Here is a 26,102-nt window from a genome sequence, read left to right as displayed (position 1 = left end):
CATGACTGGAGACTATCATGGCCCCCCTCAATCAATGGAGTGGATGACCTGATAGATGTCGCCACGCATGATTTTGAATTTTTCGCAATGCTGCACAGACTGCGTCCATGTTGAGGCACCCTCGAAGGCTCTGCCTGCCTCTGTGGTATTCACCTCTCCCAGCGGGGGCCACCAGCCAGGCTTCCCTTTAAGCCCTCCTCCGGTTTGGCCTCCTGCTTACCGTCTCCACCTGCCACCCTCACCTGGATGTACCACCCGGAGGCTGCTTCCTAATTGGTCACCTACGGGAAAGCGGTGACCCAATCTCGCCAAGGACGCGTCCGAGTTCCTCCGACCTGGAATTGAGGCCGGAGTCAACACCGCCACACCCACCAGGAAAATTCAGCCCCAAGTGTCCTTTCCCAGTTGGCGAGGGAAGGCAGTGCCACCGGGGAGGAGAACGTCGGAGGAACCAATAACAAGAGGGGGGGAGCGGGGTTTGGAGGAAGGAGGGGGTCATGTGATGACATCTCCAGAAATACGGCTGAGTAGAGTTGGCGACCCGAATTCCGTCCACACTGATGAGCTGCAGTTTTTCATTGAAAAGTAAATTGCTTCGCTCCCGCGCACTTCACCTTACCGCGAGGTCGAATCGCAAGGTTTTTGTTTTGAAGTGAAAAACTCCCAAAGTGCTTTGATTTGTCAAAACAACAAGCTGACAGTTAGCTATCTCTTTCTGATCTTTGAAAAACAACATGCAACGACAAGCTGGCTTCTTTCAAATTGGGACATGCTTAGTTGAATCGCAGCAGCACCCCCCCCTCACTACTGCCACCAACTTCCCTCCCCCCACCCAACTTTTCACTCATGCAAGACTAAACTTCCCCTTAAGTTTGTAACCACAGAACACAAAAAGTTTACTACCGAGAAATCATGATTCTAAGAAGACATAGCTTGCTACAACAGGAGGACTCAACACAGAATCTCTCCACTTCCTGCGCTTTTATCTGAATTTTGCAAACGAGCTTGCAACACAAATGTGGATTTGCGGTTGAGATCATATGACTATAACTATATGACTATAATCTATATGACTATAATCTATATGACTATAATCTATATGACTATAATCTATATGACTATAAGCTATATGACTATAATCTATATGACTATAATCTATATGACTATAAATTGTATATTTTAATCATTTAGCACAGTAAATTACTTTGGACGCTTACAAGGGGGAAAAAAGCACCACCAACCTTCATTCCTTCATCTGCGTTTACTTTGCTCCCCGAGATTAATCCGATTGTAAACGGCTTTTCCAAGTTCCAGAGACTAGTGCCAGATTGCTGAAATAAGAAAAGGAATCTGACATCAACATTTAATGCGCACTTGCCAAGTGGCCAATCATGAGGTTTCGATGAGCTGTATCGGCAAGGTTGTCCACCGAGACATTGAGATGTGAAGAACTGGTTATCTATTGTTATCCGGAACACACTCACACGCCACACTCAAAAACATATGCAAATACACAAACAATACACGAACACACAGACAAACAATGCACGCACAACCACACAAACACATGTGCACACAAACACACATAAACACATGCACACACACTAAAACGCATGCACACACACAAAAAGCACATGCACATACACGCACGCACAAACAATGCATGCGCACACACACAACGCCGCAAACACACACAAAACACACACACACACAACATACGCACAATGCACGCACACACACCATACACAAACAATGCATGCACACAGGTGCACAAACAATACAAGTATGCACGCACACACACAGAAAATGCACGCATACACAAACACAGCACACACACACACAAAGAAACATAACACAAAGAAAGAAATACAAGCCACACACATACGCAACACATGATAACTAGAACATAGAACATAGAACATAGAACACTACAGCGCAGTACGGGCCCTTCGGCCCTCGATGTTGCGCCGACCTGTGAAACCATCTGAAGCCTATCTGACCTACACTATTCCATTTTCATCCATATGTCTATCCAGTGACCACTTAAATGCCCTTAAAGTTGGCGAGTCTACTACTGTTGCAGGCAGGGCGTTCCACACCCCTACTACTCTCTGAGTAAAGAAACTGCCTCTGACGTCTGTCCTATATCTATCACCCCTCAATTTAGAGCTATGTCCCCTCGTGTTGGTCATCACCATCCGAGGAAAAAGACTCTCACTGTCCACCCTATCTAACCCTCTGACTATCTTATATGTCAGACGGGCAGGGTGGGCAGCGCAGGGGTTGGGGAAAGTCTCCAAGGCCCAAGGAAGAGGCTGTGGGCAGGGAAGGCAGCACCTGTGGTCTCAGAGTCCGCCTTACCCCCGTCTCCCCCATCCAGCCCCGTTTGTTCTCTGACCCACGGCTCCACAAATTAAAATTTTTTTTGAAGTCACCTTCCGGAGGCTCCGGGTCACCAACATAACTCGACATTGACCACAAAATGTTGGACTCGTATAAATTGTTGAAGAATAAATAATTAAAAACACCTTCTCAAATGAATTATTCGAAATAATTCTCACCTACAGTGTCCAACTCCCATTTAATTTTTTAAAACAATTTTTATTTAAAGCATAAGGCGCAGAATTGCTTTTAATCTGTCCAAATTAAATCAAACTTTTTCTACCAACATTTCATGTATGGAAGCTGGTCACTGGAAGAACAAAAGCTTTTTGTTGTTGTCACTGAATGAATTCTTTGCTATTCGACGGTCGATCCGACAAACTCGGTTAATGTGAATCGGTAACTGGAATCGCTTTTGCAGTTTGTGTGAAACACATTATAATACATGAATAAAAGGAGGCACAATGCAACACTTGTAATAAACTCTAAAACAGAATATTTTTACTGCATCAGATGCTTGTTAATCAGGGTCTGAAGTTACATTTATGATAAATAAGCAAATCGCTCAATTGTCAAATGTTCAAACTTTGGTCTCTTTCCCTCCCCCACCCCCACCCCCCCCACCCCCCCCCCCCCCCCCATGCCAGATTTTAATCAAATATTTGAAAATCGTTGCCCGCTCCTGCTTTCTCTCTCGTGCCGACATTCCGCAGGGATGCAAAACAGGTTGTCTGTCTATTTCCCCCTTTTCGGAAAGGACCCAAGCCCGCAATAATAGGAACAGCTGTGGTTGGAAAGGCGGACTGACAGATTTGGGATGTGCTGTTGCTCCAGCTACTCAGCTGTCAGATGGAAATTCAGAAATAGAAAGGCCAATTGAGAGGAGGATTTTCGCTGTTCGGCCGGGTTATTGCAGAGTTGAATTGGCTCTGGGGGCCTTCACAAATGGTGAGATGCAGGCAGAAGCCATTTTAGCCTCCATGTGGCGGGGGGGGGGGGGGGGGGGGGGGGGGGGGGGGGGGGGGGGACACCGAATTCGAACTGCACGCGTTGGGAGCAGAAATCCGTCACAAATTCTTTCCATCCAACAAAGCGAGAGGGACTCAACCCCCCCTTAATTTTGTCGCCCAACACGAATTGATAAAATGTCAGAAATCTATGCTGCCAATGTAGCGCGCACGCCAATTTTCTTGCCCCTTATTCATTCTGGCCAGTCCCTTGAAGTGGGCTCCAGGCGCCTATCACGAAGCCTGAGCTTGGGACTGGAGTCTTAACGTGAGGAGGCTTTTGTAGTGCATTACCACACGGTGGTTCTGGTTGACCAGGAAACTCTCTCGATCTTACCACCTGCCATAGACATATTGGAAGGATTTCCAGGTTGATAGTCAACCTGTTAGGCCACCGTCCGTGACCATCAAGCCCTGGAGTGGGGGTCGAACCCAGTGTTGCTCCTTATTCATTGATCCTTGTTGGTTGAATTCCTACACTTGTCTCCTATCTCTTTGGTTGCTTCCCTCTTTTGTTCCCATCGCCAAAATCTTTCCGACATTGAAAATAGTAAATTCCGTGACATTTCGCATGTGTTGGGCCTGCATGTTATTTACAAGTTGCAGGCGTTGGGGTTCCCCTCTGCTTTCAGAGTGATGTGGTACAGTAGGTACAAATGGAGCCTGAGTAAAACCGTTCAGTTTTTACCAAAACTGCTCAAGCAGAAAATTAAACTCGTTCCCTCAGATGGGGGGGGGGGGGGGGGGGGGGGGGGGGGGGGGTGGTATCACATGCTCAGCACCACCTTCTCAAGGACAATTGGGGATGAGCTATAAATGCCGGCCGTGCCAGTGATGCTCACATCTCACAAATGAATAAAAAACCAATTGCTGTTTCCAATCTGGAAGGTCACCGAGTGCACAGCATGTGATATCTTCACTCTTGAGTTTTGTCAAACTACAAGCAGCTCCAACAGCAAAGCCTTGTTTTTCTTTCCAGCTGATTTTAAGGCCGGTATATAATAGTAATATTGTAAAGCTGGGCTTTTTTTAAAAAGTAAAGAAAGCACAAAGAAAGCAAAAATCTCTGAAAGGGCAAAAGATAAATCTGAATTGTTTTCATCCTTGTTTCTGGGAGCTTGTCTGTGCCTGTAAAAAACACACACACACACAGACACACACACACACACACACAGACATACAGACACACACACACACAGACAGACACACACACCCCACACACACACACAGTCACAGACACACACAGACACACACACACAGACATACAGACACACACACCCACACACACATAGACACACACATAGACACACACATAGACACACCCACACACACACACACACACATACACACCCACACACACAGACACACAGTCACACACACACAGTCACACACACAGTCACAGACACACACAGACACACATAGACACACCCACACACACACATAGACACACCCACACACACACAGACACACACACACACAGACACACACACAGACACAGACACAGTCACAGACACACACAGACACACAGTCATACACACAGACACAGAAACACACAGTCACACACACACACAGACAGACACACAGTCACACACACACACACGCACACGCACACACACACAGACAGACAAAGACACACAGACACACACACAGTCAAAGACACACAGCCACACACACACAGACACACACACACACACACACAGACACACACACAGACACAGACAAACATACAGGCACACACAGATAGACACACACCCACACACGCAGACTCACACTAACAGACATACGGACACACACAGACACACAGAGACACAGACACACACAAAGACACACAGACACACACACAGACACACACACAGACACACACACAGACACACACACACAGACAGACAGCCACACAGACAGACAGCCACACAGACACACACACACAGCCACACAGACACACACATACAGACACACAGAGAAAGACAGACAAACACAAACACACAGACACACGCACACACACACAGACAGACACACACAACTCTCTCTCACACACACAGTCAGACACATACACACACTCACACATACATAGTAGAGGGCAAGGAGGGGTAAGGGGCTGGTTTAGCACTGGGCTAAATCGCTGGCTATTAAGGCAGACTAAGGCAGGCCAGCAGCACGGTTCAATTCCTGTACCAGCCTCCCCGAACAGGCGCCAGAATGTGGTGACTAGGGGCTTTTCACAGTAACTTCGTTTGAAGCCTACTTGTGACAATAATCGATTTTCATTTTATTTCATTTCATCAAATCTTTCAGTAAAGATTCTGTATGAAACTACCGACAAAAGAATTGCAGATTTTTCACCTTTTTTGCTGGTGTTAAGTATATTCACCGACTACATGGCGCTGTTCCTTCCTGCAGAGTCCCTTCTCGTCACCCCCATTCCCCTCTCCTGAGGGGACTGGGCTATCTGCTGGGAAGCAGCACCCCCTCCCCGCCTTCCCCTCCGCCCCTCCCCTTGCTGATATCTGAACTATCCTTGGAGAAGTCGATAAACGGTTTCCATCTCCGGTCAAACTCCTCTACAGACCCTCTCAAGGCGAACTTGACTTTTTTCCACCAAAGGAATTCTCCCCCCCCCCCCCCCCCCCCCCCCGGTTTCAGCGGCCCAAGTCCCTCCATTCCAACAAGATCCATCTCCGGGCTACCAGGGAGGGAAAGGCCAAAACGTCGGCCTCTCTCGCCCCCTGGACTGCCGGGTATTCCTACACTCCAAAAATCGGCACTACTGGACTCGGGACAACCTTTACCCTCAGCACCTCGGACATCATGTCAGTGAACCACCGCCAGAATCTCTCCAGTATCGGACAGGCCAAAAACATGTGGATATGGTGCCCCCCCCCCCACCCACCCGCGCACCGCCCACACATACCCGCCATCTCCTCAAAAAACCTGCTCATTCGGGCCCTGTGAACTGAATAAGGCTGAGCCTAGCACACGAAGAGGATGCGTTCACCCCCCTCAGAGCGTCCTCCCACAGCCCAGCCTCCAGCTCCCTCCTCGGCTCCTCCTCCCACTTCCGCTTAACTCCTCCTATCAGGGTGCCCTCCCAGTCTATTACTTCCTCGTAGATCTCCAACGCCCTACCCTCGGCAACCCCTGCTTTCGACACCACCTTGCCCTGCAACCCCGGGGGGGGCGACAGGTCAGGAGAGGACGGACCTGCTTCCTCACCGAGTCCCGGACTTGTAAGCACCGGAAACCATTCCCGCTGGGAAGCTGATATTCCTGAACCAACCCCTCTGAGCTTGCTCCCAGACTGGCCCCGCCCCCACTACACACTTCCTGACCATCACTATATTTGCTGCCCAGTACTAGTTCATCAAATATGGTAAGGCCAACCCTGCACCCCCAGGTCCGCCTCTCCAGCAGCACCTCCTTCACCCGTGGAGCTTTCCCTATCCACACAAACCCCAAGATCAATGCATTCATCTTCCTAAAGAAGGCCTTGGAATAAAAATTGGAAGGATCTGGAATACGAAAAGAATCGTCTTCATGGACTGCACCCGCCCGGCCAATGACAGCGGGAGCACGTCCCACCTCTTCATCTGCTCCACCAACCGGGCCAAATTCAATTTCCGTAGCTGCTCCCATCCCCGCGCCACCTGGATGCCAAGATACCTGAAACTCGCCCCCACCACCTTAAACGGAAGCTCACCCAACCTCCTCTCCTGCCCTGTGCCAGGATTGGAAAGATCTCACTCTTCCCCATGTTTAATTTATACCCAGAGAACCGGCCGAATTCCTCCAAAACATCCATGATACTCCCAATACCTTCCAGTGGGTCCGAAATGCAAAGCAACAGATCATCCGCATATAGTGAGACTCTGTGCTCCACCCCCCCTGCACTATCCCCTGCCAACCCCTTGACGCCCTAAGCGCCATTGCCAGTAGCTCTAGCGTCAGGCAAAGAGCAATGGGGAGTGTGGGCATCCCTGCCTCATCCCACGATAAAGCCTAAAATACCCGGTTCGTCCTTACACTCGCTGCCAACGCCCCACACAGCAACCAGATCCAATCCATAAACCCCTGCCCGAACCCAAACCGCCCCAGTACCTCCCACAGATATTCCCATTCTACCCGATCGAAGGCCATCTCCGCGTCCATAGCGACCTCCTTAAATAGAAAGTCTTGACAGCTTTCGGTAAAGCAGGTTAGCCAGGAGCCCACCCGAAAAGGAGGACACGGTATCAGGTTTAATGGAGGTCGCTTCGTCGATGGGAATTGAAGAAAGTGCTCAGTCTATTGATGCTAGAACCAATGCTCTTTTTAATCTCTTTCAAGACAGAACTAAAGAAAAGAACAATCAATGCTACCTGCAAATTTAAGTTATATTCATTGACTCACTGGTTATGTTTATCATAGAAACCCTACAGTGCAGAAGGAGGCCGTTCAGCCCATCGAGCCTGCACTGACCCTTTGAAAGAGCACTCTACCCTTTTCCCCTCCCCCCTCCATCCCGCACCATTCCTGTTACACCATAATCTAACCTATACATTCCCGATGTTATGGGCCTGGGTTTAGAAAATCCCAAAGTATATCATAGAGTTCACCTGACCCAGGTGAGCACACGGCCCACTCTACAATTGTGGTACTTCAGAAATTTTTTAAAGCAAAACAATGTTTATTCTATGAAATCAAGTAAACTTTTTAAAACATACAGTGAACATCTTAGCATCCAGTAAATCAAATACACCCCCCAAAGAATACAACACTAAGTAACCTGTATGCTGACCTTTTACACCCCAAAGACTTAACAAACCTTTAAACAGGAGCACATTAGGTTAAAATCATTACTGCAAGCAGTTATTAGTTTTAAATCACCAAAGGATCCAGAGATAGTCTTTCATGGCAGAGATCAACAGTACAGCTGCTTTGTCTGGCTTCAGCTCCAACACTGAAAAACGAAACCAAACAAACACAGACACACCCAAGCTTTTCTCAATGTGAAACTAAAAAGCAGAGCCAGAGCTCAGCTCCGCCCACACTCTGACATCACTGCAGTAACCTGAGCAGCCAACCATTTCTTAAAGCGACATTCTCATGACACCGGACACTAGGGGGCAATTTAACATGGCCGATCCACCTAACCCGCAGATCGTAGGACTGTGGGAGGAAACCGGAGCGCCCGGAGTAAACCCACGCAGACACGGGGTGAACGTGCAGACTCCGTACAGACAGTGACCCAGCGGGGAATCGAACCCGGGACCCTGGCGCTGTGAGGTAGATTTACTACGTTCAAGTATTTTTGTGTCTGAGGGTTGTTTCTATCCGTATTTCTGATTAGCATCTTGAACACTATTAACCACACAGTACATTGAAAGCATTTACCACGGTCTATTTTTAAACTATGAATGTTAGAATACTACAGGACCTGTGTGACATGTACTGATGCTGAACTGCTTCAAACTGAAAAGTCCCTAAAGCACAGAGCTCTACCTTGAACTCCAAGTGACTGTGGTCACTACAACAATACATTTCCTGCAATTTTGGCTTGCATACCACAGTGCAACTTTTCTCATGTTTTATGAGATTATTCAAAACTTTACGACGCTTAGTGTCACAGGTAGACTTACATTAACACTGCAATGTGTCATGTGAGAGTACCTTTACGAATTGGGTGTTTAAGAAATGTACCTTTAAGAAAAGAGTGTTCATCAGTGATGTCAGAGTGTGGGTGGAGCTGGGCTGTCTGTCAGCTTTTTACTTTCGTTTTAGGCTGTTTGCTGCAGGGTGTGTTTTAGTTTCGATTTCAGTGTTGGAGCTGAAGCCAGACAGAGCAGGTGTACTGTTGATCTCTCTGCCATGAAAAGAATTCATCATTTGGTGAATTCAGAATTATAAATGTTTTCAGTAGTGAATGTAAACCGGATGTGCTTCTGTTCAAAGGTATTTCTTTTGTCTTCTGGATGGTGTTTGGGAAGTTATTAAGGATTACTTAGTGTTGTATTCTTTGGGGGTTGTATTTGAATTGATGGTTGCTAAGATGTCCGCTGTATGTTTTAAAAAGGTTAACTTGAGTTCTATGTGTAATCCCACAAGAGATATGGATTTCCTGTGTCAATCAATCAAGTTTACTGGGACGGCTCAACTTCAGCTCAAAGGAAATGTTGGTTTTATTTTACCAGAAGAGTTTTTTTTTCAAATAGATGAAAGGTTGATGCAGGAAAAGTCCAAACATTCATGGAAAAAAGCCGTAGGCATCAATTCTGGGATGGAGTTCAACATTACCAGCCTGCATTTAAGGGGTATCTTGACAAATACATGAATAGGATGGGAATAGAGGGATACAGATCCCGGAAATGTGGAAGATTTTAGTTTAGACGGGCAGCATGGTCGGTACAGGTTTGGAGGGCCAAAGGGCCTGTTCCTGTGCTGTACTTCTCTTTGTTCTTTGTTCTTTGCTGAGTGGAGTAGGTACCTTGTTTGCAGCCCTAGATTAGATCCATTTGCAAGGTCTTATATATTAACCCACTGCTTAAAGTCATGCTGCCAATCACTCACTAGTTTTGCTGCATCATTAGCGTATCTTGCTTGCAACCAGAGTCAGTGTTTGAGCTGTGTCAGATGTTTTGAGGCAATGGGCAGGTTAACATGTCTCCACTTGGGATATCTGTGTAATTAGGTCGGATGACCCAAAGCTTGCAGCAAGGGAAGGAACTTGTAACGTACATGACATCTTTCATGGGCTTGGGATATCCTAAACTGCTTTACAACCAATGGGTTACTTGGAAAGGACTTTGTGGGCCAATTCAGTAGTCCACGAAGAGCAGGTGAATACAGTAGGTGATTGAGCTACACCTCTAGTGAGCTACTTTAGAGTCTCCCTGGCTACAAGTGCTCTGCTGTCAACAAAATTAATCTGGGATAACAATTAAAATCTGATCTGGTTATGAACTGTACAGAACAATAGACAATTGGATTACTGATTAGACATTGCACCAAGTATAATTCCTCTTGGCCATCATCATGGGGTGATATGTTTAGAATCTAATTATGCCAAGGCATCAAATTCACCCCCATCCATTTGACAGTCAGTCGGAGTTCCTTACCTTTTTCACTGGGAGTGGCGGAGGTTTGGAGTGAGAACGGCTCTTTGTGATTTGTCCTATGCTATTGGACTGTTCCTCTTGGCAAGACCTGATCGTGGAATTATGGACCATCGTCAGATGTGGAGTTAGGTTGCCGGACATACAAATAGAGATATACTGGAGAGGGAAAATACAGGGCACATTGGTGCTGGTAACTTGTTAACGCACGTCACAGTTAAAGGTTTTGACGCAGTTTGTCCTTACGATCACTTTATGGCTAAACATAAGGTCATAAATCAAAACAGTGAACAAATAATTATCTTAAGAGATGATACAATAGGTCTTTATAGCAAAGAGCGTGTCAGAGGGTGTGAATTCTGCAGCAAGTAACTCACCTCCTGACCCCCCCAAAGCCTGCCCACCATCTACAAGGCACAAGTCAGGAGTGTGATGGAATACTCTCCACTTGCCTGGATGAGTGCAGCTCCAACAACACACACAACACATGGTCTCTCCTTTCTGCTCGATTCTGATGTAATAATAATAATCGCTTATTGTCACAAGTAGGCTTCAATAAAGTTACTGTGAAAACCCCCCAGTTGCCACATTCCGGCGCCTGTTTGGGGAGGCCGGTACGGGAATTGAACCCGCGCTGCTGGCATTGTTCTGCATTACAAGCCAGCTGTTTAGCCCACTGTGCTAAACAAGCCCCTTCTGGTACCATTTTGCATTATTTTGGCTACCTAGCCATATATTGAAAAATTAAAAACTCCAACCGGTAAATCTGGGTGGGATACTCTGTCGGCAGATCAAGCAGCTGGAGGTAATGTATTCATCTTATTTTATTATTTGTTAAAATAATGAGTAATATCCTCAAATTACAGCTCTCCGTTCCTTCTATTGCCCTTCTGTCCTTCTGTTACAAGGAGTTTGAAACCTTTATCGGCCGACTGCTTCCAGGAATGTGATTTGCATCATAGAGATTCTCATAACTGTCACTGGCTCTGCTTCATGATCACTCAGGAACGTCTCAAGCCCCGAGCTCCCAGGTCCGATCCCGATCCCGGGTCACTGTCTGTGTGCAGTTTGCACATTCTCCCCGTGTCTGCGTGGGTTTCGCCCCCACAACCCAAAGATGTGCAGGCTAGGTGGATTGGCCACGCTAAATTGCCCCTTAATTGGAAAAAAAGAATTGGGTACACTAAATTTATTTTTAAAATAGTAACGTCCCAAGCCACTATCCCGAGATGGAATGGCACAATGGGACACTGCAAATTGAGGGCTCAGATTGGAATGGATGAAACTTGACCGAACCAAATTGGTTTCCAAAAATCCAACGCATGATCTTCCGGTTGGAATCAACTGTTTAAGCTGCTTGGCTTAGAAGTCATAAACACAGCACATGCTAACTAGGATACGCTTCATGTTATTCCAATCTTGCTGTTCAGTTTTAAGACCTGAAATATTGTTTCTTTTTAGCGACTGTACAAAAGCAGCAATAACTATTAAGAACATACCATAGGAGCAGTAGATTCAGCCTATCAAGACTGCTCTGTTTTGCAATTTTCTGTTTGTCGTCTCAATTCCACTTTCCTGCCTGTCTGCCCATAATCCTTGACTCCCTTGTCAATCCAAAATCTCTCTAACTCAGCCTTGAATATATTCAATGACCCTGACCCCGCTGCTCTTTGGGGAAGGGAATCCCAAAGACTCACAACCTTCTGAGGGAAGAAGTTGCACCTCACCTCCATCTGAAATGGGAGACCCCCTTGTTCTGAAATAATGCCCCCCCCCACCCAATCCTGGACTTCCCCAACGAGAGGAAACATTTTCTCAGCATCTACCTTGTCAAGCCCCCTCAGCGTTTTATGTGTTTCAATGCGAGGGCCTTACTGTGAAACGTTAAGCAGTCGACTGACCAGAGCCACTCTTCATGAACCGTGAATGCTGGAACTCCATAAGGCCAAGTGCTTCCTCCGATAGGGAGAGCTTCGGCATCACTGAGGGCTGAACACACGCCAGGAGCCATTGAAGGAAACACTGGCACTGGGAACAGTGCATCAGAACAAAAATAAACGGGATGGTGCACACGATCTAAATGAAGACAAGAAGGTGAAGCAGTTTACCTTAAATCGACTGAGTGGGTAGTTTCCATAGATATATTCTTCTATCCCATTCACTTGGAGGGCGTAATCCTCTGGGTCTTCAACTACTTTATGTCGGAAAACTGTAGCCTTTTTCTTCACAGCCAATTTCATGAGAAGTTCCGGAGGGGCTTGGGAGGAGATTTGGAAGCTGAAACTTTCCTGATTTAAAAAAAAGAGCACCAGTTACCCGAGCAGACTAAACATTTCTAAAGCTCTTTATCCAGAGAACAATGAGAACGTGCAAACAAAAAGAAAATGCTGGAAAATCCCAGCCGTTCTGGCAGAATCGGTAGGGGAGAGAAAAGAGCCAACGTTTCGGTGAGAATGTACAAACTGGTCGAGGTGAATGTTATGTCATTTAAGGGTAAACTCCAAAATCACAAGCTGGAGGAGCGAGGAGAGTTATTGGAGGGTTATGCTGGCATGGTTAGAGAAGGAAAGATGTGATGAGGCTCAAGCGGAGTATTAATGCCGGGCAAAATGACCTATTCTGATCAGTGCGTTAACTTTATTCATTCATGAGATTTGGGCATTGCCGGCAGGGCCAGCATTTAACACACATCCTTAGTTGATAAGAAAGCCTTTGGAAGGGTGGCACTGCTGCCTCACGGTGCCGAGGACGCAGGTTCGATCCCGGCTCCTGGTTACTGTCTCTGTGGAGTTTGCACATTCTCCCCGTGTCTGCGCGAGTCTCACCCCCACAACCCAAAGATGTGCGGGGTAGGTGGATTGGCCACGCTAAATTGCTCCTTATTTGAAAAAAAAAAGAATTGGGGACTCTAAATTTATATTTTTTAAAAAGACCTTAGAACTGTTGTAGTCCAACTGGTGTAGGTATACCCACAGTGCTGTTAGGAAGGGACTTTGAGGATGTTTACTCAGGGACAGTGAAGGAAGCCACGATGGTGTGTGGCTTGTTTCATCAAGATCATCGACCTGAAACATTAACTCTCTTTCTCTCCACGCATGCTGCCTGACTTGTGGAGCATTTCCAGCATTTTTGGTTTCTATTTCAATCCTTTTACCATCTAGCTTTCTGGAATGTCAAGTAGCGGAACTGCAAGTTGAAGTAAGCGGACAAGGTATTGGGAGCTCAGGATCAGCTGGTCCGATGGTACAGTCAGAAGAACTTTGCCTCCCTCTCCCGCCTGTTTAAAATGATCTGATGCTGGTGGGCACGAGTGGGATTTGACCAACCTAGGTAAAGTATTCCCGATGATGCTCTGAACTCTGGAATGGGAAGGATGCTAAAGTCGGGACTGAACGGAGTTGGGGCACAGAGATTAGGACTGTGTGTATCTGTAACTCATGTCTGTGGTTTTCTCGATGGTACATTCTTGGAGGAAGTGATAACTGGACTAAACACATGTCTCATAAACTGTACCAGACCTCAGGCGAAATTCAACTCTGGATATGTCCATTACAGGGGCTGGGGCCTTAAATTAGATCTTTCGAAAATGTCATTGTATAAACAAGGAAGATTATATAACATTCCTCTCTCCATCTGTGACAAATCTGATTCAGCCCCACACCCTTCTGCCCCCCCCGCCCCCCCGCTCCCTCCCACCCCTCTGCTCTCCCCCCAACCCCCGCTCCCTCCCTCCCCTCTACCCCGCCCCGCCCCCCCTCCCCCCCCCCCCCCCCCCCCCCCCCCCCCCCCCCACCCCCCCCCCCCCCCCCCCCCCACCCCTCTGCTCTCCCCCCACAACCCCCGCTCCCTCCCAGGCCCCTTTTCACAGCTGGTGCTCACTGAAGTGAAGATTTAGTAAAAGAGAAACATTTCCTTTTGATCGACGAGAGTGTTAATTTTGATTGTGTTGTGGAACTGCGGCAATTAAAGGTTTATGGCCTCAAGCTGACTTTCTCTGTAAACTGCTGTTACCCTGAACACAGCTATTCCCATAGTTGGACAGGAGCGGGTGTTTTTTACATGAGCCGATTTCCTCCCTATCTTCAGCTTCCTGAAACTGTTGACTCTGCCTGGAATGGTTCCCGAGGTTTCCGAGCACCTTCCGGTATCTCTCCCCAGTGACCATTCGACAACGGGGTCAGGTCAAGAGGTTTACGGGATGAGAGCTGAATTCAAAGGGAGGCCCAGAGTCAGAGACAGGGCTGCAAAGCGAGAGCCTTGATTCTGCCATTTCACAACCTACCATCTTTCAAATTCTGCTCCCTGTAATGAGGACCCGCCACGTGATCTCGAAGAATGAGCACCAAGTGTTTACCCAACATACAGCGCAGATAGCTAGGTGCAGACTTTAATGCAGAGCTGGCAGGGGGAACTGTAACAGAATTGAAACTGGATGTACAGATGGATGATATTCAACCCATCATATTTGTAATTAGACTCTTGCCATATTAAGGAACTTGCATTCCCATAGCGCCCTTCATACCCTTTGGATATTCCAAAGTATTTTACAGCTGGTAAAGTATTTTTGAAGTGCAGTTATTGTAGGAATGCAGGGAATGCGGCAATCATTTGCACAGAGGTAAGGTATCACACGCGGCAACGTTACAATGGCCAGGTGGACTGTTTTAGTGTTGTTGCTGGAGGGATTAGTATTGGGCCAGCACACTGGGATAATCGCATTGCTCCTCTGGCAGCTCTTTCTCTGGAATCTTTCACCTCTGCCCAAGATACCTGCCCCCCCCCCCTCCCCCCCACGCTGCAACCTTGTGCACTGACCACGGCTAGTCCACCTAACCCGCACATCGCTGGACGTCAAAGGGCAATGTAGCACGGCCAATCCACCAGTGCTCTTTCTCCCTCAAAATGCCCAGAGGTCCTTGACTTGACCATTCTTTGATGACATATTCCATACTCCTACAACCCTCTGTGTGAATTCTCCTTTTATCATAGTCTTAACTGACTCCCTAGTTGGATGAAGTAGTCTTTCCCTAGTCATCCCAGAGTCCAGGGTAATTTTCCGTTTCCCTAGCCTGGGATTCTTGGTTCATGTGGAAATCCCCTCCTGTTTTTCATGGCAGAAATCAGCTCAAACTCAGCCGGAACTCAAACCTCTGATTCCATCTCTTTTGTTCAGCTGTGTTCTGTTTTTGCCAATCCTATGATTCTGAAATTCTGGAAAGTAAGTTTTGGTGCAACTTTGAATGCATTATTCAACCCTGAACGATGATTAATGGCTTTTATATACCCCGACTATTATACTATTGCACTGTTCCACACCCACATAGATACAGCATCATGCAGTTTCCAGGCCAGTACATCTCTTTGATAAGATGTGAATTTTAAGCTAGTGACTGTAATGAGGAAGATCACTTCTCAAACCTCACCCAAGATGAGATACTTGGCAGGTCTGGCAACAGCTCGAGGGCGAGGGACAACAGAGTCATCGTTTCCAGTTGTGACCTTTCTGATGACCTTTTCCTCTTAAACTCTGCAACTCTCATCGCACATGTGGCCAGACCTGTCATTATTTCCAGCATTTCTGCTTTTATTTCAGATTTCCAGCATTTGCTTAAAGTCAGAGAATCGTACAGGACGGAAAAGGCCCTTTGCCCCATCGCATCTACGGCAGTCAAAAACAACCTAATAATTCTAATCCCAGCTTCCAACACCTGGTCCGTATCCTTGTCTGCCCTGGGATCGCACGTGCTCTTGGATGCATTTTTTAGTTGGGACAAAATGGCTTCCTTGATGTAAATCATTTAGATACTTCGCAGATGCCCTCAGTGTGCCCTCAGATCCCTCCCACCCGGCTTACTCACTTTTCCAACTTCTTCCATTGGGCAGGAGATACAGAAGTCTGAGAACACGCACGAACAGACTCAAAAACAGCTTCTTCCCCACTGTCACCAGACTCCTAAATGACCCACTTATGGACTGACCTCATTAACACTACACCCGATGCCAATGCTTCTGTAGTTACATTGTATATCTTGTGTTGCCCTATTATGTATTCTCATGCATTTTCTTGAATTTTGTTTAATTCTCTTTTCTTCCATGTACTGAATGATCTGTTGAGCTGCTCGCAGAAAAATACTTTTCACTGTACCTCGGTACACGTGACAATAAACAAATCCAATCCAATCCAATCCAATCCAAGTGTTGCCTTCTTCCGAATGTTTTATAATAGTACGGTGCCTACAAGTCTACAAGATTATGAGGGGCAGGGATATAGTGGATGGGCAGGCGTTCTTCCGCAGAGTGGAGGGGTCAGTCACCAGGGGGCATAGGTTTAAGGTCCATGGGGCAAAGTTTAGAGGAGATGTGCGAGGCAGGTTGTTTACACAGAGGGTGGTGAGTGCCTGGAATGCGTTGCCAGGGGAGGTTGTAGAAGCAGATACACTAATGGCTTACAAAAGGCATCTCGACAAATACATGGATAAGATGGATATAGAGGGATACGGCCCTAGGAAGTGCTGAGGGTTTTGGCCCTCAGGGTGGTACCATGACTGGTACAGGCCTGGAGGGCCGAAGGGCCTGTCCATGTGCTGTACTGTTCTTTGTGCACTTCAAACAGGCAATAATAACTCCTTTGGGACTGAGATGACTTGAGGCACAGGGGCTTCTTGCTATTCTTAAATCATAGAGTTTATCATAGAATGTACAGTGCAGAAGGAGGCCATTTGGCCCATCGAGTCTGCACCGGCTCCTGGAAAGAGCACCGTACCCAAGGTCAACACCTCCACCCTATCCCCATAACCCAGTAACCCCACCCAACACTAAGGGCAATTTTGGACACTAAGGGCAATTTATCATGGCCAATCCACCTAGCCTGCACATCTTTGGACTGTGGGAGGAAACCGGAGCACCCGGAGGAAACCCACGCACACACGGGGAGGATGTGCAGACTCCGCACAGACAGTGACCCAAGCCGGAATCGAACCTGGGACCCTGGAGCTGTGAAGCAACTGTGCTAACCACAATGCTACCGTGCTTGGGATTTCATCTTTTTTGCAGTTGTTTCAATTGAGACGATTAGAAGAAGTCAGAAAGCATTGTGTACTCACTTCAGTGTGCTGAAATTTCACATTTATCACAATGTTTCGGCTACTGTGCTTCCTGGTAATGCAGTTATCTGATACTTCTGGGATTGGCTCCAGATTCCTGGGAAAGCTGTATTCCATCCATTGCCACCATGACAGTCGTTGCCTCTCGTCCGCCTTCTCCTCACAGAACTGGCGCATATTCCCTCGAAACTCATTAACCTCGGAGTCACGCACGCTGTCAAACTCATGAAGACCTAAAATGAAGAGTACATCATTCCTCTCAAATCATTTTCTTCAAATGCTGCATAAACCAAAAGGCGTCGTTGGTCCATTGTCTGATGGTGTGATGTAATGTCTTTTACTGGTGTGTACATGCGTGTGTGTGTGTGTAAATGTTATATATAAATTGTGCACACAAGTACCTCTCTTTATGTCCTCTTTTCTTTGAACTATATTCTCACCTTGAAAATAAGTTAATTCATAAAAGGTTAAATAAACAAAATGCAAGGAGATGTCTCGCACCCTCGGTCCCAGTTAACACGGGATTTATTTACCTACGAAAGAACAAGATCAGGGGGACGGCATCAAGCGGTGAATGGTGAAACCGTGTGTGATATGCAGCCACCTTAACCCTGTCATCTGGGTGAGGCCAAATTCTGCGACCACTTTTCGAATTCCTTTTGCTATCGCAGGAATACCTCAGCAGATATTTGACAAAAGATGCAAAGGAGAGGTGTGTTGATTGTGGCTTCTCTCACACAGCCCCCTTTGTCGGTGCCACTGAAGCTGCATTGAGTTCTCAGCACTTGCCATGTCTAAGACCCACTTAATCGCAGAATTGCTACGGTGCAGGAGGGGGCCATTTGGCCCATTATGTCTGCACCGGCCCTCCAAGCCAGCAACGTGACTGAGCGCCTTGCCTCTGCCTTTCCCCCGTGTCCCTGCACACTGTTTCTATACAAATGACCAGCATAATGCCATCTTGGAAGCCTCGGCTGAACCTGCCTCCACCACACACTTATTTGTGTTTATGTGTATATATTATATATAAATTATACCCAAATGATACACTCACACACCAATGTTCTCTTTCCTTTTAACTGTATTCACACCTTGAAAAAAACATGAGAAAAGGCTAAAAAAAAACAAAGTGCAAAGAGATTGTTCCCACCAGTTGCCTTTCCCTTGGTGCCAGCTAATAAGGTTGTTGCAATGAGGTGGAACAACCGGGGAGTTCAAACCAACTCTCATTGGGCTCTTCTCAACCTTAAGTTCATGTCAGCAAATTGTAATCGCCTACAGTGATTATTCATAATCTTTATTAGTGTCACAAGTAGGCTTACATTTACACTGCAATGAAGTTATTGTGAAAAGTCCCTCGTCGCCACATTCCGGCACCTGTCCGGGCACACTGAGGGAGAATTCAGAATGTCCAATAGAAGCACATCTTTCAGGACTTGTGGGAGGAAACCGGAGCACCCGGACGAAAACCCACGCAGACATGGGAAGAACGTGCAGACTCCACACAGACAGTGACCCAAGATCGAAATCGAACGTGGGACCCTGGTGCTGTGAAGCAACAGTGCTAACCACTGTGCTACCGTGCCGACGTTGTTGAGTGGGTCTTATTAAGGTAAATCATAGTCTTGGGTAGTTGAACAGTAAGTATCTAACTGCTAGAAATGATATGCATAGGTACAGTAAAGGTCCAAGCTGGGGGCTGTCTCTATGCTTGCTTCTACACACAGCTCTGACTACACTGACTCTCCCTGGGTGTGGGTCATGACTTCTCCATCATCATTGTGTGGGTAGGGTTGCACCCAATCCCACGTTAACCCTTTATGTGGCAGACCCTTTGGCTACAAAGCCTTTCAAGATGCAGCTATTGGTCTCCTTCTGCTGAGGTTCATTTTTGGAAGTCTGCAAATGAGCACAACTAGCAACAGTTCCCATTAAGGATGAATTGACCCTGGGTGTGTCATCAGTTTTGTGGGCGGGGTCTGATTTTAGCAGGGATAATGTTAAAGGCAGGGCAAAAGGTTGCATTGTCCTGAAACCAATTTGCGCTCAAAATACAGGAAACTCTTGCACAAGTTAAAAGGGAAAAGAAATTGCACTTATATAGTGCTTTTCACTACTACCCGATGTCTCAGTCAACGGTGTACTTTCTGAAGTGTAAAAATTGTTGTAACATGGGAAATGGGGCCCCCAATTCATCCACAGCAGGTTCCCACAAACAGCAATGTGATAATGGCCATGTCATCTGCTATCTGAGAGTCTGGTTCAGGGATAGATATTGGCCAGACCATTGAAGACCATGTCACAGCTCTCTTATAAAAGAATGCCATGTGATCAATGGGGCCTCAATCCCCTCTAAAAGCAGGAATCTAAACGATACAGCATTCCCTCAAGCCCTGGAGCGGGACTCGAACTTACAATCATCTGACTCTACCAAATGAGGCAGAACTAACACCATCAGTTATACCGGTGTTGGAGGAAATGAATCCAAAAGAGCATCAAACCCAAAATTGGACAGTCAGTCAGCAAGTGTAATCAGGTATTACCAGCATTTTCTGATTTTATTTAAGATTTCCAGTTTTTAAAAAGTAAAACAGGCAAAAAAAGCTAATCTAATGTGTTACTATTTCTAATGGTTCAAATATATACTTTTCAGTTCAATAGATAATGTTTTAAATGTAACATTATTTCTTTATGATCACAATTGAAAAGTATTTAGAATTCTATATTACTCATTGAGAACCAGCATCAGGAATTCCTCCTCCGCACTCCTCTTCAATCCCCCAGAATTCTTCAGCCTCTACAGCCAAGTGAAGATAAGCCCCAAGAGGCTCTGGAAGAGCCGCACTTTTCTTGATATGTTAGGAACGTCACTGGGAAAGATTTCTTTTTGGGCTTTTCCCATCTCTCGATGTCAACAAGTCCCATAAAGCTGCTCCTTGCCTGGAACACCTCCCTTTCCCGCAAAAGTCAAATCACAAACCATGCTGCTCTCCGCCCTGTGGTGAATTCCTCGAGTTGTTATTGGCTGCACATTCCAGTTGGCAGGTTGCCGATGAACATTCCTGTCGGCTTTGGGTTGCAATAGACACCAGGGAGCTGAACTAACAACTCCCTTTCCCAAAAAAGCTAATTCACAGTCACAATCACTCCCGCACAATAGATTACACTTCACCAATCGCTCAAGGCAATCTGGTTAAAGATTCACACCCACAGCAAGATTCATAAATCTATCTGCAATTGCTGACAAACTTGCAAATGCTTAATGTTTTCCAGATCCTAATTCTCCCCAATTATTAAAAATCCGATTCTCCGGGAAGCTGTCTAACTGTGGGAGTAAGCAGGAATTGCCGGGAGCTTTCCGCCGCTTGGCCCAGCGAATCCGGAAACACAATTCAACGTTAATTGGTTGACTTCACGAGGCCTCACGGGGTTCTCGCCCCCCCCCCCCCCCGGCCGCTCACAACAATGGCACCAAGGTGACCGGCCCCAAGATTCGGGGGCGCTGACCTGGGGAGGCTCCTGGACGCGATGGGGGTCAGGAGGGATGTCCTGTTCCCCCGAGGGTCCGGAGGGTGAGGCAGAGGGCAGCCAGTGCTGCCTGGGACGAGGCGCTGGCAGCCGGTAGTTCGAACAGTATGACCAGGAGGTCTGACCAGCATTGCAGGAAGAAGGTCAACAACCTACAGCGGGCAGCATGAGTGAGTAGGCACCAATGCCCCCCCCCCCCAAGGGAGCATCCACCCCCCAACACTCCAAGTGACCCCCCAGCCCTCCCTCAAACCTGCCTTCACACCCCCTCGCCCACTACTGAACCACGTGTGTGGCTAACGATGCCCTCTCTGTGTCTCCGCAGGAGAAGCTCCCACAATCGGCAGGAGAGGGCCCAGACTGGCGATGGGTTGCCAGACACAAGAATCCTCACCCCCTTCGAGGAGTGGGCCCTGGAGGTGACCGGTGAGGCTGAGGATAGATAGGTCAGCCACGCGGAGGCTGGCGGAACCCGCAGAGGTGAGGAACCACCGGGCTCCACCCGGGGGACCTGTGAAACGTGAGGTGTTATTGCCTTACTGACTGACCTCACCGTCCGGACTCCATTCTGCCGCAGGTCCTCCAGCCGGCGGCCCTGGCCATCCCAGGCGGCCCCCTCTCCTAACTCCGAGGAGTACCCCTTGAAGGGGACCTCCGAGGATGCAACCGTGGTCACTGCACAGCTGTCATCCCCACCCTCCACCAGTGCAGATACGCACACCTCAGTGGGACATGTTAGTGGCCAGGCGCCTGGGGCACAATCTGGTGCTGCTGATGTACATCAGGTGGAGGCAGGAACTCCCCCAGGTGAGACAGGAGTCGGAGGGCTGCTGGACCCCAGGGCCCAGCTGGGTCCTGGTCAGATGCTGAGCCTCTGGCACAGGGACGGGGTTGATGGAGAGCGGCTGGGACATTCAGAGGGAGATGTCAGCATCACATCAGCAGATCGAAAGCAGCTTGGAGGAGTCCCAGAGACTACGGGCATAGTAGATGGCATTGGCAATGAGTGGCACCGGGGCCAACACTGCTAGGGTGGCACCGCAGTGGAGAGCCTGGTGCATGCGTCGGCACCATGACTGAAGGTGTCCAAGGTGTCACGCGGTCGGTGAGGGCCGTGGCTGAGGGTCTCGGCAGAATGACTGCCTCACTGGGGGACGTGACCCAGTGCCAGGCTAACCTTGATGAGGTTCTACGGGACATGACCCTCTCTCAGGTGGGTATGGCTGAGGCACTGCGGAGCTGGCCCCAGTCACTGAGGAGCATCGCTGAGCACGTCAACACCATGGTGCGGACCATGGGGAACCACCAGGGCTGACAGAACCCGATGATGCAGGGGCAGACATCTTTTCTGCAGGTCGAACTCAGCCACTTTGTACTCCAAAAGAAGAGTTTAAGTGAAGCGCACAATCTACAAGACAATTTACTTGAACAATTCTTGAAAATGGTTTGCAAGGCAGTGAGAAATTCTGTCTCCCACCAACCGAGTGAGTTCTAACAGCATCAGCTGGATTGCAAACACTGGGGCAATCCTTTAGAAGGAACTTCATAGATTACCTACTGAGTAAAGACAACCCGGTACTGAGCCATATAAACCAGGAGATGGGAGATATTTCTTGAGCTAATTTCAGTCGGAACGCTGGAATTACCATCAGCGTGTCTTGGTTGGAAATGGGGAACCTCACCTATAATTCCTGTCCTCGTTTGATATTCCCTCCTGGGAAAGTGATTGGACTTTGGGTGAAAAATCAGATCAGGTTCCTTGCAATGCACACCGCACAAAAAGGAAGAGTACACTTGGGCGGATGGGTGTGAGGTGTATCTGCTTTGCTGATGTACATCCAGTGGTCACGCAGATGTTAAGCTCCAACTGTGGAAGTGAAACCCATCAAAAACTGACACCATCATTCGGAAAGAATGAAAGCTTCAAATGGTCAATTTGAATAGAATTTAGTGAGAAACATTTGCATTTGTTGACATTTTTAAGTTACATGACTGCACATTGCCTGAGGTTTTTTTAGTAAGAAGTCTTACAACACCAGGTTAAAGTCCAACAGGTTTGTTTCGAATCACTAGCTTTCGGAGCGCTGCTCCTTCCTCAGGTGAATCAAGAGGTGGGTTCCGGAAACATTTATATGGACAATGTAAAAAGAGGTTTTATAGCCAGCCACTGAATCACAAATACTGAATGAATGGAAAGCATTTTCACCTTTCTGGGCCTTACCTTTTCCAATCAACAGGCTTATCTGTGAATTAATGAGCTTTTCTGCTCGGTCTCCTTCTCTTGCTACAAGTTTCAAGATCGGAAGGAACGGCCGCACATCACAGAGGCGGCGGTGTTCATCCTCCAGCTCCTCCTGCTCGGCTGTGTGGTTAATGCAGGTGAAGACATAGGCGTCGGGTTCGTTTAAAGTGTGGAAAAGGGGTTGATGTTGGGCCTGCTGCCAAAGTAACTGCAAAAGGAAGAGACGACACTCATTACTTCAGTGACGATCTTGGAAGGGAAAGCAAGGTTGTGTTCAGAAATGACATTGCCGAGCACAATCTTCCTGAAACTCCCATCTTTTCAGATGACCCCTCTGTACCATTAAAAGTAACCCTTTCGGCGAGTGTTATCTTACACTTTGTGGTAATATGTCATTATTCTTTGCCTTTTGATCCAGAATGGTCTGATGAGTTGATGATAAAGATACCACCAATCTTTAGATTGAAGCAAAACTAATTTATTGAGTAACGATGAATTGAATAGAGTTCGCACACTCTACCGAGCTATAACTACTAATTAAGTAAGTTTGAATCTGTCCAGCAGTAAACTATAATCTAGTAGTCATTAATGATATCCTTGTGTTAATTCTCTCTAAACTACTCCTTGTGCTGTTCGCAGTCTCTCTCCTTGGCTAACTACCCAGCATTCCCTGAGGTATGATATTTATACTGAGAACTGGTGGTGCCCTCTAGTGTTTGAATTACACTGAGATAATTAACCCTTCGCTGGTGTGCCTACATACATATCATTGCAGGGAGGAAGCATTAAACTTCCATTCTTACCCAACAAAATTATAATCAAAACTTCATTCACTGTTTTTACTTGACCAACTCTTTGAAGGATATAGAAAGGCCGTTTCTACAGCTTGTTTCAACTGTTTGCTCATTGCTTTTTTCCCCTTAATCTCCATTAATTTATAACAATAATAATAAAAATAATCTTTGTTGGTGTCACAGATAGGCTTACATTAACACTGCAATGAGGTTACTGTGAAAATAATTGTGAAAATAATTTGTTCAGTGCATGTTTATGGATCGACTTATTAACAAGATAAAAGTTGTCTCTGGGCGGATGCGTTGAGTAGAGTCAACACGTCCACATCATGTGCCAGGCTCACCCTGATACAGTTCAAGGTTGTTCACCGGGCTCACATGACAGTGGCCCGGATGAGCAGGTTCTTTGGGATAGAAGACAGGTGTGCAAAATGTGCGGGAGGAACAACAAACCATGTTCATATATTCTGGACATGCCCAAAGCTTAGGGGATTCTGGCAGGGGTTTGCAGATGTCATATCCACGGTGTTAAAAACAAGGGTGGCGCTGAGTCCAGAGGTGGTGATTTCTGGGGTGTTGGAAGACCTGGGAATCCAGGAGGAGAAAGAGGCAGACGTTCTGGCCTTTGCTTCCCTGGTAGCCCGGAGACGGATACTATTAGCTTGGAGGGACCCAAAGCCCCCGAAGTCAGAGACCTGGCTATCGGACATGGCTAGCTTTCTCTGTTTGGAGAAAATCAAGTTCGCCCTGAGAAGGTCAATGTTAGGGTTCGGAGGAGGAGGTCGACTTCTTTAGAGAAAATTTACTGTCAGTGGGGGGGGGGGGGGGGTTTAGTTAATGTGTAAGAAAGGTGGGACCTGTGAGGGAGGAAGACGGCCTTTGCACTATCTTCATATTTGTATGAACACTGTTTCTTCTGTTATTGTTGTAAAACCATAAATTCCTCAATAAAATGTTTTATAAAAAAAAAAACAAGATAAAAGTCAGATAGTCAGAGGGATGATTGATAAGCAGTGGATTATAGATTTAAGATGATTGCCAAAAATAACCAGGGGTGATGAGGAGAGTTAAAAAAAAATCTAAACACAGCGAGTTGTTTTGATCTGGAGTGCGCTGTTGGCAAGAAGTGATGGAAGCAGCCTGAACTGTAACTTTCAAAAGGAAATTGGAAATATACTTGAAAGGAAAGCAATGTGGGGCTGTGGGCGAAAGGGCAGGATGAGACGAATAGGATAGTTCTTTCAAAGAACAGGCGTAGGTACCCTAGCCAAATAACCACCTTCTGTGCCATGAGAGTCTACCTGGCTCCTTTACAACCGAGTATGAATGGAGTGCGAGGCCAGTAATGGGCAACATGGGCCAGCGAGTGGGCCGCATGAGTGATTCTCCTTCATCTCAATGGGCGGCAAGATTGAAATCGGGCTTGCTCCCTAACCATGACCCCATGAATAAGTTTGAATACATTTAATACACGTCAAATATTTCATAACGAGTTATAGAAAATTCTTCATAATTTATATATTAATAGAGATATCGTCAACTTCAAGTGGTAGAAACAAAAGAAACATTTACACTTTGGAGGCAGAGGGAGTGCACGGCGCTCACAGTCAATGTTGTGAGCAATCAGCACGCTCCTCACCTCACTAACCCTCGCTCTACGTGCGAATCACTTTCGTCACACCGGAGGGGAAACAACTTTATCAATGGAGTTCGGTGGAATGTGGCGACCTTGCGCCTGGGCACCGGTCAACACAACCCGTGAGCCCCACTCAGGACCCGGATGCGCTGCATGTGGCCCCCGTGCCATAGGTTACCCACCACTGTGCTCGTGGATAGATTGACTCCTCGGAAGGTCACCCACAGGATCCATTAAATCACGGTTCATTCCTCTCAGCCCCCATTCCTCTTCCAATACTGAGTGAGATCAATGGCAGTAGCAAAACCCCAGAAAGTTCACAATA

At 47.1% G+C, this 26,102-nt stretch overlaps 1 protein-coding gene across 7 annotated transcripts in view; it reads right to left on the bottom strand.

Annotated features, from left to right (window-relative positions):
• pik3cd (phosphatidylinositol-4,5-bisphosphate 3-kinase, catalytic subunit delta) overlaps positions 1-26,102 on the bottom strand; it is a 219,529-nt gene that overhangs the window by 66,706 nt on the left and 126,721 nt on the right. For all 7 annotated transcript variants that reach the window (XM_038821382.1, XM_038821381.1, XM_038821383.1 and 4 more), the window contains 5 exons: positions 23,327-23,555; positions 17,578-17,810; positions 12,583-12,762; positions 10,478-10,633; positions 1,242-1,331 (listed from right to left, as the gene is read on the bottom strand). In XM_038821382.1, the coding sequence (XP_038677310.1) occupies positions 1,242-1,331; positions 10,478-10,633; positions 12,583-12,762; positions 17,578-17,810; positions 23,327-23,555 (888 nt within the window). The remainder of the gene's footprint in view (positions 1-1,241; positions 1,332-10,477; positions 10,634-12,582; positions 12,763-17,577; positions 17,811-23,326; positions 23,556-26,102) is intronic.

Source organism: Scyliorhinus canicula, chromosome 16 (assembly GCF_902713615.1).
Source record: "Scyliorhinus canicula chromosome 16, sScyCan1.1, whole genome shotgun sequence".
Taxonomy (NCBI): Eukaryota; Metazoa; Chordata; class Chondrichthyes; order Carcharhiniformes; family Scyliorhinidae; genus Scyliorhinus; species Scyliorhinus canicula.
Note: the sequence above shows the minus strand (reverse complement) of the source record. Positions and strands in the feature narration are given on the sequence as shown.